This window comes from Ixodes scapularis, unplaced genomic scaffold (assembly GCF_016920785.2).
Source record: "Ixodes scapularis isolate PalLabHiFi unplaced genomic scaffold, ASM1692078v2 PGA_scaffold11__112_contigs__length_91849675, whole genome shotgun sequence".
Classification (NCBI taxonomy): domain Eukaryota; kingdom Metazoa; phylum Arthropoda; class Arachnida; order Ixodida; family Ixodidae; genus Ixodes; species Ixodes scapularis.
This window is the reverse complement of record NW_024609837.1, coordinates 71196723-71213593: the sequence shown is the minus strand read 5'-3', so window position 1 is coordinate 71213593 and position 16871 is coordinate 71196723. Positions and strand designations below refer to the sequence as shown.

The 16871-nt window shown below is 44.5% G+C and overlaps 1 protein-coding gene across 1 annotated transcript in view; it reads right to left on the bottom strand.

Moving 5' to 3' along the window:
• Window positions 1–4393, bottom strand: part of LOC120839584 (venom metalloproteinase antarease-like TtrivMP_A) — a 71390-nt gene extending 66997 nt beyond the window's left edge. Inside the window, exon 1 of the mRNA XM_040209898.1 lies at window positions 4351–4393. Coding sequence (XP_040065832.1) covers window positions 4351–4393 — 43 coding nt within the window. The remainder of the gene's footprint in view (window positions 1–4350) is intronic.
• Between the last annotated feature and the right edge of the window lie 12478 nt (window positions 4394–16871).

The window sequence follows — 16871 nt, the reverse complement described above, 5'->3', positions numbered from 1 at the left end:
CCAAACATTGCGATAACGGGAATAGCCGATTCTTAACAATGTGTGCGACTCAGCGCCTGCCCTGCCTTTTCCCAACCACGTTGCGTCGCTATGATAAACACTGGCTGCATATGAAGGCTCCCGATCACTTGGCCGCTTGTCTGGCTGCGAGTTCAGGTTAACGCTGCTCGCACTTCCGTAAAGATTTTTTTTTTGTAAAAAGCAATCAGTGGATAAAATATCTGTAGCGTAATTATTTATAAGTTATGATTGCAAGAAACTAAATATAATTTGTATTTAATGAACGTATAAAAATTGCTGATTCTCCATTTATGTATTGAAGGTAAACATGTTCGGCAGATATCTGCCTGGTTGGGTGAATTTAAATGTAAAGAATAAAGAAATACGCCAACCAAAAAGTCGAAAAATTGTCCCGACGTTTCGAAACAGTTCGTTTCTTCCTCAGGGGCGACTAAACGGGATAATAGCTTCTTTGTCTTTCTTTGAACTGGCTATCTCTTCTTCTTCATTGTCGATTGCTGGTTGTCTTCGTTTCGCCTGCGCCGTCTTGATTGTATCTCGTAACCCATGAACATATAAACTGGGTAAGGTGCCTAGAGACCTATTGATGTTATTTGCGGTGTTTTGAATATTCCAGGATTCTATCAGCTGTCTTCTGCGTAGGTTCGTCTCAGTACCCAGAATGCTTGCATCTTCAAATCCGATACGGCCTTCACAGTGCTCCGCCAGAGCACTGCGTTCGCGGTCGAAGTTGCGTACGTCATTTTTGTGTTGACGGAGACGTTCTTGGAAGTTTTTAGTTTCTCCAATGTAGGAGGCGGGGCGCTGGGTGCAGGATAATTGGTAAATTACACCCTGGGCCCTTTCCTTGGGTGGACGACTTTTTGGTTGTATCCATTTATGTATGGTTCACATTGTCACGGGTGGTGACCAAAAAACAATAAATAAACATTTAGTGAGGCGAACTTGCGCCCAAATCAAAGAGGAAATAGAAGATAACAACAGAGCGTCATGGGCGTCGAAGTCGGCGTAACAGTAGGATCGAACGCTGGGAGAGACTGACTGTGGCTTGCCACACGGAGCACTTTTTGTGCACGCGTGGGCTTCTAAAGCAATCTGCGTAGAGGGTTCAGCGCGTAGAACATACCAACCTCGAATTAACAACACGGTTCTCGAATTTACCAGAACATCACATTACAGACACAACAGGAATGTGTACCCGCGGCCAGGCTTTTTGCGTGAAAGGCATGCGTGATAACCGTTAGGCCACGAACGCGCTGCCTACTTGGTTTGCTACGCGCGCAGCAATATTTTTAATATCCTTGCTCCGCAATTTTCACTTGGGTTAGAGCATGCAGAAACACAGATTACTTTTCACGCGGTTCCCAAGTCGTTTTGGCACTTCGAAATGGTATGGGTTTCAGGCTCTCCTGGTGTCCGAGTTTGGTAAAGGTGAAAGCGAGAACAATATCGGGCTGATAATTTAACGTTGCGGAAGTTTTCTACTGTGCACTTGTAATCTACAAGTGAGAAATGTTTACAATTTCGCCGTTCCGCAATTGGCCAGTATTTTGTGAGAAGGTGTCATCAATACCTAAATCGAGAAAGAGTGGACTCGAAGCCTCTGGGATGCTCGTGCGTAGTATACCTTCATCCATCGGTCGATGTCAGCTTGAGTACCACATCAGAACAACTTGAGATTTCAAAACGAAGCGTGAGTTTCAATGGTTTTCAACATAAAAAGAAAAGCAGGCGATCTCAATTTCGACCTGCATCCGATCTCACTACCTCACAGCTCTCGCTGCGTAGAAGACAATCCACTGTCTCTCGGTTTGTTAGTGGACAAACCGTCTGCGAACAATAGTGTAGCATTCTTCGTGAGAGGCTAATTACATCCTTCTCTTTCTCTTTCAATCGCGGTGACTAAAATCTGACAGCCTGAGAAGTTTTTCCGACCAAGTATTTTTTTATGAGGTGTGTTGAGATGTGTCTGCTTGTTTTATTCTTTCTTTCCTGTGTCCAGGAAAGGCCGAAGCTTAAATGCTGGTACATACAAATACATTCTTAAAACGAACTAAAGGAACACAATAATGCAAACACTAAAGAAGAGCGGGTACTACAATCTCATCACCCTAAGCAAAGTGCACATAAAGGCACCCTAGCTTGGAATGGTGTACACACCATTCTAATACTTACAAAACCACAGCCCAGCGTGCGATTTCCACAGCCAAGCACGCGTTTGTTTTAGCTTCGGAAAGCGAGCAATGCGAGAGACGCAATCGCTGAGAGAAGCTCTGCGTTCAGCGCCAGCTCGCTGATATCCGCGGTGCTTTGGTTGCGCGTGCACGCCTTTGTCGACAAAGGCAGAAAAATTGTGCTGTATGCCACGCGCACCGTCTCAAATGGACGGTGCGCGTGGCGTACCGTGGAGGAGCCTTTCGACTCTCGAGCCTAGTCCGTTGTCCATCGCCGCTTCATCGGAAGAAAACACGCACATACAGACAGAAGTACAAAGCGCTCGAGCTGAGAACCATATTTCATACGTAGTGTTTGGGCGTGTGCATGTAGGTTGACTGTACGACATACAAAGCCTTGTTTATGTTTGAAGAAGTAGCTTTAAGATAAACAAGGTCAGAATGCGTCCGGAGAGCCTGTTGAACCGCGTTTTTGGGGGCACCGAGTTTAGTCGATGAGTGCTGCTTTCGCTCTCGCTGTGTCGAGTTCTTTGTTGACTCTATTCTCGCCTGTCGACCAGTATTTTCTCCGTCCCGCGATCCATGCACTTCTAGAGAAATAGCCTAGTGAGCGATGTCTTTCCCACCACCGAACACTAATTTAGATTTACGGCTCGTGTAAAATTCGTTGAAACATTTCAGGAGCTCAGCTCGCAATGTTTTCGCGAACTACTGTCTTCGTGAGGTTCGGAGACTTCGAACTTCGTGACCTTAGGCTTCGAAAAAATCCGACCTTTCGAAGTTTTCTATAATTTTGAATTTGCGTGAGCTTCTCAAGCAAACTGAAAATTATCGAATTTCGCGAACCTTAATCTTAAAAAAAAAAAATAATTTAAACCATCGAGTTCGAAATTTTAAAACTTCGATGACTTCGAACTTAAAAAATTCAAATCCGGGCAGCTTCGAAGGTTCCAAACTTAGCGAAATCGAACCCTTGGTAGGTTTGAAAAGCTCGCAAGCTGCCGAATTTGACCTACGGGAGGTTCGTGACATCCCTACTTATAGCTCCTTATACATTATTTTATGGTTATCATATGTTCTTATATAATCCTATTGATCGTTCGCGTTTATTAAACCAAAATGTTTCTCTTAGAAACAATACTTTTCACTGGGGTAAAATTTCGTGACATAGCGTAACGTAAAAGAAAAATGGGGCCTTGTGAAGGAGCATCTACGGTTCCTTTCCTTGACGCCAGGACGTCACGAGTTACGATCATGGCTACTTATCATAAGCATTCCAAGAAAATTTCTATGGCGTGTCAAAAAACCGCTGCAGAAGCTTCCGAAAAACTGCCCACAGTTGGCAGCTGTCCACCGTGTCCCTGCGCAATGGCGGACTAAGACCGCAACGTTTCGGCGCAGTATATGCGTTTGGTTGGATCACAAGGCAAAAAAGCGTCCACAGAAAAAGGTTATGAGCGCAGTGACGTTGCACTTTCGAGGCTTTGTGATTGGCTCGTCGTCTCCTTGCGTTGGCCGCGCTCCTACGTTCGGTACCTTACAAAAAGGATTCGCACGTTTCACGATGTCAGTTGTTCCGCTACTGTGCAGTGGTTCCGAGCTTCTAATTACCCGCTCGTGATACTCGAAAAAGTTCTATTTTGAAACCAAAACGGTTCAAGTTGACAGACTTGCATTACTTCTATTTACGCCGATTAACGATGAATGCATTTTTTTAGGATATCATATTCAGCTGTCTTCCAAGCTTGAAAAGCGGACCACAGCTATTAAAAGTCAGAGCATCCTATCTAGAAAATAGTATTGTTAGGGTGATTTTCGGCCGACAGTCAGGAGGATAGGACATGATGGAGACTGAATATAGAATACATTTTATAAAGTCCGGGTCTCCACGAGGACCTGGCGCACAATAGTCGTGCCTGCCTTTGCCACACAGTCTTTATTTGATAAAGACATGCATATATCTGTCACAAATATTAGCCCTGTTTTTCCTTCAAAAACACGTTGTTAAAGCTTCCAATTTTTGATATCCTTAGAAACATTACTATCCAGAATAATAAAAATGAGAAGAGAAAATCGGTCCTAAAAACAGCGAGAAAATAGTGAGTAATGTGTACACAGGTCGTTACTTATACAGTTTATGAACTGGAGCACTCACATGATAGTCTGTGCAGAATAATAAATATCTTGACAATTTCCATAATGGCTTAATGAGAATAACAAGTCAGGTGGATCGCCTTGCTCCGAAATGACGTTACTGTCCCTTCGTTACAAAATATGTTCTTCCCGGATATTGCTTTTATAAGCCTACTCTTAAAAGGTCGAACTGACCGCGGAAAAGGACATAAGCACTCACTCCCGAATTACGAAAAAATGACATTTAAAAAATACAAAAAAAAAACGGCAGATATAAATGCCACTATATATTCTTCTCCTAGACACTCTCACTTAGAGAACACACGTGCCCAGTTGAGTCGATAATTGGAAGTGCCTTAAAACTACTCAATAGTGAGAAACTACAGAAAAATAATCCTTATTCGAAGGAAGTCCGAAAGGTCAATTGTGCCCAATGCAAAATGATTTTCAAACCTATGAACTCGACAATGAGAACAGCAGAGAAATATTCACAAAACGTTGAGATCACGAGTTAAGTTTCTCGTCTTCACAGTGGCGTGGGAGGCAGGTTCCGCTCCAATAGTCTGGAGCGTGGTGGCACGAACGTCGCTGAGTGACGGGTCGACGCACTCCTTGTAGAGAACTATGTGCATTTGTTTACACTAGTTGCAAGTCTCAACTTGGGAAACCATCTGCCTCGTCTAGAGTCTCGACCCCAGTCCCCAGTTTCCCTCAATCTGATCCAAAATCCAATCAAGATCACTACCTGCCAATCCGCTCGGCACTCCTTTTGTAGGCTCGCAGGGTCCTCCTTTCAAGGTTAGAGGATGGTCAAGGTTAGAGGATGCAGGCTATGACAGAGTGTTCATAAAAAGACAATTGGAATTACAGCAAAAAAGATAAGCAACGACCAGATAAGGAAGCAAAAAGGCATTATGCGGTCATTCCGTATTTTCACACAATTTCTCATAACCTTAAAGCATGCGCAAGTAAATTTGGGATAGATGTAGCGTTTAAGTCCAACTTTAAGCTGAACCGTTTGACACCGTTTCAGGCGAGTCAGGAAGTGTGTCAGAAAGCGCATCGTCATAAGTCGGTTTATAGCAAGGAAGGGGTGGTCTATGAAATACCACTGGAATGCGCTTTCAAGTGTGTGGGACAAACGACAAGGTGTATTAAGGATAGATTGGTGGAGCACAAAAGAAATGTAAAAATAAGAGCACCCAATTCAGAGATTGCTAAACACAGTAGTGAGTGTAACGATTGTACGGCACATTGGTCGCAAACTGACATTGTGCACAGAGAACGCAACAACACTAAGAGGCTCATAAGAGAAACAGTTCGTATCAAATCCAACGGTAATTGTATCAGCCATGCTTCGATGCAACTCGGAAGTAGTTCCAAAAAGTTCCTTAAATTCTAATTTTTTTTTTGTAATAGTTGTAAGTGAACGTGGAATTAGTCATTTTACGGGCAGGTGTTCAGTTGTAAGTCACATCAGTTCTCGTTTAGATTTTGTTTACAGAACAAAAAGTAAGGGCGCAAACGAGCTGGTGTACATTGCACGTGGTTGCACATGGTCAAAGAAAAGAGAGGTGCATGACGCAGAGTATGTTGTCCTTGTATTTAGTCAAAGGTTACATTGGTGGAAAGTGGCATTCTTTGGTGTTCTCACCCTCTCCCCCTTTTTTTTCTTTTGTATCGAAGTGCCCATATAACCAGATTTCGGAAAATAAAAATTTCAGCTGTGTTAGAGACTTTTTAGTGTTGTGTCGTTTACCCGCAGTGTCGGGGTTTTTTCAACCATGAGATTTTGTTTCTTTTATTTTGTTCAAGGTCCTAAGCTTTCAGTTTGGGATTGAGGTCACCGTTTACGGTTGAGGTGAAGACCAGTGTGGGTAGGATCCTATAGATAACAAAGGTTGACCTTGTGACGTCGGTGGTCGGTTGTTAGGTTGAGGGTATATAAGACATTAAGGAAATAAACTCAGTTTAAGACGTTCTTTTTCCCTGTCTTTCTTCTTCGACACCGTTTCCCTGCTTTTACCACAGTCTCGGGTTTTCTACATCATGATCAGTTTTATTTGCATCAGAAACCTTGCATGTACATTTCCGTTTAAAAGAGGTTTCATAAACCTTATATTGCAAGTCTTGAAAGTTTGTTCTGCAGTTTACAAGAAAAAAAAAAGATAAGCGGCATTGAAATAACAAAAAGTTTCACGCTTGCTGAACCCCTCAAACAACAAGGCGGTATTCGAACTTTTCTTGGAAGCCTTCTGAACTTTATATTTTATGCATTCACGTTCCGTCCCCTCCCCCTTTCCCGAATTCCTCTAAACTTTCCTAAAAAAAATATAAGCTAGAAAAACAAAACAGTTTTTGACTAGATGCCCTAGCGACGAATAGGCCTGTGACAAATTGCCCTACGCGACCAATTGCCCTGCTACGAATTGCCCTGTTACGAATTGTCTTTCGAAGAACGCACGTAGCCCAGGCCCAACGACCCCAATGCGAAGAAACCGAACAGAACCGAACGAACTTCTATAACAATAGAACAATAAAACATCCACCGTCACCCCCGACACGCGCCGGAATTCAACCCTAGCACACCGATTCCAAGAAACAGAGAAGACACAAACACCACTTCACATTACGGCACATAAAGTTCAAGATCGCCGAGAACTCTCCCAAGATAAAAACGTCAGCAACTCCTTGTCTAACACAATGGACGGAACATCTCTGCAGCTACAAGCACTTGTTATCCGAAGAGTCTCCTTCAACAACCTTTTACAATTATCCTTTTCTTTGTTAACAATTTCAGTTTCAGTCCACGTGGGGTTATCCGTTGCCATATTCCCCAAGATTTTTTTTTTTTTTTTTGAAATCTATTTCCGAATCTGACGTGCATGTCAGTACTGCTCGTTTGTGTTCCAAGATGGTATCATTTATGCACCGTTCCGTCTGCCCTATACAGGAAAAACCAGACGCCGTCGGTATTTCGCAAACCACAGCCTCTTCGCATCCAGTTGACGCACCCCTACGTTTCTTCAGACAACCTTTCGAAACGGCCCCAGAAGGGCATCGAACTACTCAACTTAAAATCAGTTTTGAACACCATGGAGACACCGTATTTCCCTGCCGAAGATTTCAGGTTTTGTGAGAACTGATGATAGAACGGTATACACACCCAGTTTTTCCTTTTTTTTTTGCGTTCCAGATTGTTTTCCGCTAAGCTAAACAGGTGTTTCCTTGCCGCACTAACCGATACATTCGAACAAAAGCCTGATTGCGCTAACCTCGAGATTTTAACAACCACTTTATTTTGTAGGTGATAACAGCATGATTTTTTTCATCGCACTTGTAACAAGTGAATTTGCCACTCCTCGCTTGACTGCCCTAGGATGGCAAAAGTGGTACAACCAAATACGCTTCGGCGTTTCTTTTCCGTAGCCCCAGCACAATCCTTTGACAGAATGCACGTTGCAAATGGGTGTTAAGGTGGGAGAGGGGGTAATACGAAACTGCGCCTCTGGGGGGGGGGGGGGGGGGGGGGGAGAAAGGGAGGGGGGGCGGGGTGGTCGCGGATGTAAACATTTCGGCGTCGGCAATGGAGGACGTGCTGTTGCAGCTGTGGTTGTAGCCGTAAGTCCTTCGCGTAATTGCTGGTAAAAAAAAAAAGAACGTTCCGCTTTTCTTTTGTGTGATTGAGAGGCCGGCTCCGACCGGGCGCTGTCCAAGGGGCAGTGTTACCGGGGGAAATGAAAACTTGCTCCGTCTTCGGATGTGGTGGACGCATTCACGTAGGTGAGTCGCATTTTATATTTCTGAGGGGATTAACAGATTGAGAGTTTTTTCGTTATTCAGTGGATGATGGTGCATGTCCGTTCTTACTTGGTGGAGCGATTTGTTTGGTTAATTCCGATAACGAACGAGACTCTAGCCTATTAAATAGGTGCGTGGCTCTCTGCACCTTGCACGCTTCTTCGAAGGACAAGCAGTTCCTAGCCGCACGAAGCATAGCAATAACAGGTCTGTGATGTCCTTAGATGTCCGCGGCCGCACGCGCGCTACACTGAAGGAAGCAGCGTGTTTTTATCCCTGTCTGTTAAGACAATAAGCTTAGAAAAAAAGTGACTTGAGCAAATACAGAGGGCTCATTGAAGCCCATCGGATCACACCCGAGCAAGTGTTCGTCTGTTTAAGTAACAAGGCATAAAAAATAAGTTTCCATACAATTCTGCCAAAAACAAAAACAATAATTACTTCTTGGTGTCAACGAGTCTACGACATAACTTCCGCAATATGCTCGACGCCGCACACAAGAGGAGGGAACTTGGGGACGCGAACCACCCTTGTTCTCGGTTGTTAGTAAACAAAACTCGGCGCGTGGGCCACCTCGCCCTTGAGAACTTTGGTTTCGCTCCTTGGAACGTGTCTGCTAGTTGTTAGACAAACTGACATTGCACCGCTCGAGTTATTTCGTCTGTCCTCGCTGAAAGGCAAAGTCGAGCTCGCTCGTCAAGGTAAGACAGCTGTTGAATAGCAGATGACGTTGCAAAGGAGCAGACGACGTTCTGATAGGGGGTCGCGGCGCCCCTGTATCCTTCAAGCAGAGCCAATCAGAGCTCGGAGTTCTGACGTCACCGCAAACCCTGCTCAAGAAGCAGACAAACTTGCCCTCCGCATAGTCTTTCAAATCAAGAAACTGAAGAATGTGCGTAGTACACAGATCACTCGCGAAAGACAACTCAGGAGCGGGATGTTTTCTGAAATCAACCCCCTCTTCAACACTTGGGCCCTCAAATGCACATATAAAGAAATCATCAAAATAACGTTTGAGTATCGCACTTGCTCCGGCCATTGACTGTACTCGCGTATGAACCTCATGATCTAACACACCCAACTGAATGTATTTAAATCATGAACGTAAACCAGCTGGCCTGCGCCTTATCACTCATTTCAACAGTTACAACATGAACAAATGTAACATGAACGATTACAACATGAACGATTAAAACTACAGCATCAAAATACGCGTCATTTGAGTCCATAGCAGCTACCGCTGTAAAATATGAGGGTGTGTTGCCCTCAGTACCCCTTACAAACGCGAGTGGCATAATTGAACACTGCAGCTTCGTGCAACCCCTGCGGAACGAATGAATACATTCAGGGAAACGCTGGACAGAAACACAATGGAGACCAATACTAGAAACTCCCGCGGTGCGCGGGCGAAAGCTGATCGCAACGCCCTTCATGAGCCCGGGTTGTCCGTTAGCAGTCGAACTGAGCGGAATGCATTGGCTTTGCCTGTCTCCGTACGAGGAAACAAACGAAGAAGCATCGCGAATCGTTTTTATTTTTTTTTTGCTTAATTATTAAGAATTTTTTATCATACCATAAGTGAAGGATGTGTTCAGTGTATGAAAATTTATTTCCCCGCTATGTGGTCTTATTTTATTCATTTTTTCAATGCAATAGCATTGTTAAGCTACTCATCGGAAATTTCTGTGTATGTATTTCGCTTCTTACGTGGTAAATTTTCCCTAAACTTTAGCGTAAAAGTGACTTTACGTGACCTAGGCACCAACAAGCGTCCCCCGCTAAGCTTAGCGGAATCAGGTTTCCCGCTACATTTTGCAGAAAACTTCAGGTGACCTATGCACCAATTCAGTTTTCCCGCTAAATTTGGCGGAACATTTACGTCACGTGATCTATGCACCAATTCATGCTACCCGCTAAATTTAGCCGGGAACCAAACACCTGCTCCTGTGTGCAGCGATAAATGCTATCTTATTCATTAAAGAATCACCCCGTGATTTCCATAATTTGCCTCCACCAACAATTTGTTTTTTATTTTTTATTTTTAATATACTGCTAGCCATGAGGCCAATACAGACTCGTAGGCAATTTAAAGCTAGAAAAACACTAATTTATTAGGAATATTAGCAAGACCACCACACACGTGCTCACTGGTAACAACATTCGTGGATAGGCAGTTCCATTCATCGATAGATTTAAAGAAAAAAATATATTAAAAGAGTTAGTGTTGAAACAATGATGCACAATAAATGTGTTAGGCGTGTTTTGCTTCACGTGCACCGAAGCGTTACCGAAGTTAGAAAGCTCGCTCCGGAGGCGGACCATCTACTGCTGATCTTATGTTGCAACAGACTATGGGCCAATTGTGCGAGCGCTGACGCTTTCAGAGGTTCAGTCGGCACCACAAAGTCTGGAAAAGGTAGAATAGAATAGAATAGAATAGTTCTATTTTCCAATACACACATTTTCAAAAAGTACAATGACGAGCCGGTGTAAGCCTCAGGGGCTTGTGTACCTGGCTCAGCGCAGAAGGTGACAAATTCAGTATGTGTAACATTAGTATAAAATGCTCACTCAGCATCGAAGTACTTATTCAAGGAAAAAAGCATTTTAAGCAGGGACCAAGAAAAAATGAGCGAAAGACGGCATCACACTGCAGAACAATACGCACTGTCCTGAAAAAAAAAAAACAATGAAAGGGAAAAGAGGAAACCACCATCTAGCACTCGTTCACTGGTCTAAATTCCGCAGTGCTTTTTTAAATTTTTGTCTTGATGTGGGGACAAACAGGGACTCTGGCATGCTGTTGAATACATGGGGCACATAATAAATACGCGTACGTTCCCCATATTTAGTTCGAATTCGCGGCATGTTAAATCGAAGTGATTGTCTCATTGGTCGGCCTGGAGTGTACGGTGTTATAAAATTTGAGTTCCAAAAGTGTTGCAGTATCACTGTCTCCTTAAATAATCCCAAAAAAGACGGCAATTTTAATTCTTTAAATATACAGGGGCTAGAGACATCGGCCCGGTCAAACGAAATACTTTTTAAAATACCCTTCAATAAAGAATCAACTCTATCTCGCCAAAATAGAGAACACCTCGCAATGAGGGTTATACCGTATCGAATGTAACTATAAGCCAAAGCATGTGTGATTATCTTTCGTACCGTAAAAGGCATGAACATTTTAACGTTGTAAAGACAGCACGAAACACTTCTTAACCGTTTACACAAGTGCATCATATGCGTAGACCACGATAAATCGCGATCAAAATGGATCCCTAAGTACTTTACTGAATTGACATGCTGAAGAGGAATGCAATCACATGACCTGCAACTAGAAGTGTGAAGAGCGACAGTAGTCGATAGATCGACCTTTGTTTGTGGGTTTTTTAAAACAAACTAGCTTCGTCTTTGAGGAATTCACTCGGATTAAGTTTGACTGAAACCAGTCCATTGCGAGAACAAGGTCTTTTTGTAATTTTTCAATAGCAACATCATAATTCGCATGGCTTGAAACCCGAAGCGTATCGTCCGCATATTGGGACACTCTACACTCGGAAATGGCGGAGGGAAAATCATTCACGTATAAATTAAATAATAAAGGCGACAAAACTGAGCCTTGTGGCACCCCGGCCGTAAGGCACACTATACTGCTCTTCAGCTCTCTGAAAGTCACAACCTGGGACCGTCCTGAACAGTACCCTTTTAGAATTGAAAGAAAAGGGCCCCTGAAACCGAGTCTGTACAGTTTGTGAAAAAGAATTTCGTGATTTATGCTGTCAAAGGCTTGAGATACATCCAAAAGACTGCACAAGATAGCATATTATTATCAAAACCTGCGTTTAAGCAGTCGCCGAGATTTTCCAAAAGTGCCCGCGTTCCTCGTTCCGCAACGAAACCGTACTGGTGAGCAGACAATAAAACAAACCGTTCTACGAAACTAGTCATTATTTTTGAAAGATGTTTCTCCAGAATTTGTGAAAAGCATGATAATATTGATATTGGACGATAACTTCTAACATCGTCCACTTTCCCTCCTTTGTACAGTGGCTTAACAATGGCGGTTTTCATTGCTGTCGGCCAATCTCCAGTGTCAATGATACTGTTCAAGATTGCGAGGAGTGCAGGTTTAAGCTTTCCAAAGTTCCTTCGGAGATCGCGCATCCGGATCTCATCAAAACCTGGGGACTTCCTTTCCTTGAAAGAAAATAAATAATCGCGTAGCTCCCCTTCCGATATTGGAGGAAGAATAGCTGAGACTTCATTATATTTGTGCAAGGTAATGTTAGTAGCGTCATCACGTGGCTGGAGTGCCCCGGATGTGCGAGAGAATGAGGCGTTGAATTCGTCAATTGTTTTCTGTGTAGCAGGCGCAAAAGATTTGTCTATCATATCGTCAATAGAACGTTTTTTAGTCCTACCTAGAACCCGATTTGCGCACTCCCATGTTTTTGCGGTATCGAAACGATGCCTTTGAAATTCTCCCTTAAAATGTCTGCATTTAGAAGAACGGAGCAGGGCGGCCGCCTTGTTCCTGGCTATTTTGAACTCATCATTTAAACTTAAATTACCTGGCGAACGTTTGCGGCGTCTCCAGAGAAAATCTTTATACTTTATAGCACCTAAGACGTCTGACGTAATCCATTCATGATCCTCCTTGCGCCTTTTAATGATTACTTTTTTTTTTTTGCACGAAGACGAAAATTGCGAGAATAGGTCTATTATAGTATCGTATAGACTTGGTGCTTCCTTTGAAGTTAAAAGACTATCCCAGTCGTAGTCATTCACCTTTTTATCGAACTGCGCTTGATGAATAATAGTCATTTCTCTTTTCGTAGTGCTCGAGCCCCTCCCCTTGATGTTAGGTTTTACCTGACAGGCCATGTAATAATGATCTGCCAATTGTTCTGATATTACAGCCGCGTTCACGGTGCTGTCGAAAATACGGAGGTTAATATGGTCAATACAGGAAGAAACAAAGTTGCCACCTAAAAATTCCTCCCGCGTCGGTGCCTGTATAACGCTGTCTATACCGTGGGTCGCCAGTAAGTTAAGATAATCACACACTACATGACGCGAGGAATCCATTATATTTATATTAAAGTCGCCTAACAAACACAACTGCCCGTTGGGCTGAATTCCGATAAAGTTTTAGATAGCTCTTCTAAAAACAAATTCGCGTTGCTGGACGGGGGTCGATAGATGGCAATGAAAATGAGAGAAAAATCTTGGCAGCTAATCTCCAGACCTACGTGTTCCGCATTCGCCATCGTTAACACGATATTAGTAGTGAACCAACTACTTCTTAAGTACACGCATATTCCCCCTCCCCTTCCAGACCTTCTTGTGTAGGCAAAACCATTATAACCGGGAATAGAAAACTGAGTTATATCCTCAGTAGCATTTATTTCCGTAAGAATAAAAGCATCGATGACAATGTCCAAATCTTGAACAATAATCATGAAGTGGTCCCAGTATTTTCTGATCCTTCTAATATTAACATGAAAAAAACTAAACGAAAACTTCGACGGCTCTTCGAAATTATTTTTAAGTAACGAACAGCTCGGAAATTGAAAAAAAAACCATGGCTTGTGCTTAAACAACTGCGTCTAAATCTGCAACACGATTAATGCGCAGCACTAGCGAGTTCTCGCTCTTCTTCACAAAAATCTTCCCGTTCTTCACCCATGTGAACTTATATTGGTTTTGCTTTGCTCGTTTCCTGACCATCCAGAACAGCTCTCTGTTCTGTCTCGTGAGATTGTCGTTGAACAAGAGCCTTGGCGCGTCTGCTGTTCGCGCGAGATCACGCAGTTTGCCACGGGCCTGGAGCCAACAATCCTTTAGCTTACGTGAGCTGAGCTTAACCAGAACTATTGGGATTGACCCCGGCTTAGCAGGAATTCGACGCTAGAAAGTAATTAAATTACAATTACAATTCCTTTTAGCCGAAAGTAATTATTTCCAATTGGAAATTACCAAAAAGCATTTAAATCACAATAATTTAATTCCTGTAATTGAATTACTACCCAAGTGTGGTAGGAACGATGGCGCCGGTCTGGCCCATGGTGATCGCCGCAGCAGTCCAACAGCGACGTTTGAAGTAGGACCGGTGGAAAGAGCGAGCCCCGGCCATACCGGCCTACTCCACGACGATCCCGGAGTGCTACCACAGCAAGACTCGGGCGATTATAGCCCAGAAAAGCTAGCATACGCAGTTTAGGCAGGGGAAGGATAATCCGGAGGCCTGTGCACAAGCTACGACTGCCAGCTCTGAACGACGGGCGACAACCAGGGTCGGCAACCCGGACTGCCGGCTCTGCCGGACAATCGAATCACAGACCAATGAGGAGGCGATTAATATAGAGTGACCCCACAAGTTTTATAGCCTCTAAAAACCCTTTCCACGGAGCTTATATATTCTAAAGCTTTGACGTTGTGCGCGTCGTAAACTTGTGAATGTGAACAAAAGTGTTACAAGCTTAATGGGTGTGTTGCGCAGAAAAAAAACAATGTGACGAGGACACGAGAGGAGGGTCATGGTCGAAAAAAGGACAGCTCGGTCATAATTGATCCTATTAAAGGAGTGCAGTGGTGCCAGCCTTTAATCTCAAAGCCAAGATGTTCAAGTAGCCATATGAACACGACAGTGATGGTCTTCGCCGACTATAGCGACCAATAGATGGTCGTTGCTTTACTCTACAAAAGATCAGGGTGCCACAGTTGTTTTCAAACAGTCTGGCATATGTTTTTATGATGCGCTACGTCTGGTCGTACTCAAAACATGTAATACCGACTCTGGAACAGCGTGTCGACTGCAGGAAAGGGCAGCCACAGTTTCTTAATGAGTGAGTCAACAGGAGCTCTGACATCATCGGAGAGGCGGAAAAGCGATGAGCGGCGATCCACCCCCAGGCGCCGATAGGCCATAAAAGCAAGTTTCTGCAGTCACGTGAGCGGGGGGATATGCCTTCCGATATTAGTCCAATCATTTGCAGCATTGCTGAGGTTGGTGTGGTGCTCCCACGCGTCATAGTCACTCATTTATAAGAAAACGTCGGGTACCGACTTGCACTGCTGGATAGACATTTTACAAAAATTCGCCTATGCCCTAAAGGGCCCTTTAACGACAGCATAGAAATCCGTTCTATGCATTCAAGAGCTTGCGCGCTTTACTGATGTCCTAGTCACTTCACCTTCCTCCTACCCAGCAGGTAGTTTCTGTCCACCTTTGTCTGCAGCTGTATACTACTGACTCGCTGTCGACGGGGCACATGTTCTCTCCCATAACATGACCGTTCTCATTTACTTGCCTGTTAATCACGTACATCTACACTGAATTCACTGGTTGGGGAGGCAGTTGCTTTCCTAAAAGAATAAACAAACCTATTATGTAAGGCTCTCATATCAAATATACAAAATGTAACCACAAAGTGAATATAATCTAAGGTGTTCCCTGACAGCATCTTTAGGGAGGAGACTTCCGAAGAAACATTGTGGGCAACCTGGCGATTCCAAGCGGTTGGCCCAGGCTGCCCCTCCGACAATCGTAAGTGGTCATCTTGACCACGAGTGGGCCAAGGGCAACCGGCCACGCGAGCGGCGCTCCGCCGCTGATAAAAGGCCTTCGCAGCGGATGCGCGGGGGCTGTTGGGATCGCGGCGCAGGCGATAGCGGTCATTAAATGTTCACGTGTTGTTGAACCGGTGTGCTGTGTTATTCTCCGAGACGGGTAGCAGCAAGGGAAATCTCACACTGGCGCCCAGACGTGATATGCTGCTCGTCTGGGGGGATGGCAGCAAACTGGGTTCGTTCTTACGTTTTACATAGTCAATTTTGCGTTCCTGAGTTTGCCCACAGTTGAGGGGGCGTTTCTTCGCAAGCCTAAGTTCATCGACCTGCGGAAGTCTCCACTACAACACGATGCCGTCTACAGAGGACGCCGACAGAAACGTGAGTGAGGACGACCTTTTGACGCTCGGTGCACTCGCGGATAACGCCGCCAGCGACATAAAACCAGACGCTAAGCCTGCAGTCTCAGTCCCGGTAGGCGCATCATTAGAGGGTGGTCTAGCAAAACTAAGAGTGGCCATGACCATGCTTGTTAACATACAACGAGAGCAGATGATGCGCTCAAGACCCACTCCTGCTGGAAGTACGCCCCCCAGGGACTTCCTAAGGCTCTCGCTTAGCGTTCCGGTTTTTTCGGGGTACGCAGATAGAAAGTCAGTTGCGATGTTCATCTCGGAACTGCGGGACTACCAAGCTGCGTCGGGAATTGACGACGAATCCATCCTCACCCGCCTTTTGCTGGTTGCACTGACAGACAGTGCAGCACTGTGGAGGCAAAGACAAACTAAATTCACAAGTATGTCAGATTTTGAGGCACGATTTAGGACGGAGTTCCTGCCTCCGGATTACAGCGTGCGGATTAAGGACGAGCTGCGCGCGCGCACACAGCACCCGGAAGAGTCACTTGTTGAGTTTGTAAGGGCTCTCCAGGGCCTGTACGATATCGCCGACGCCGCGGCACCGGACGCGGAGAAAGTACAACGCGCCATCCGCCAAAGCCACCCGCGTTTCCATCCCCATCTCAGAGGACGTACCTTTACGAATTTAGAAGAGATGGCACGGGAGGCAATCACCATCCAGGCCGACATCCTCGCGGAACTAAGATACCGACCCCCTCTACTGCAGAACATGACTCTGGAACCATCGTTTGCGTGGTCTGGAAACACACGT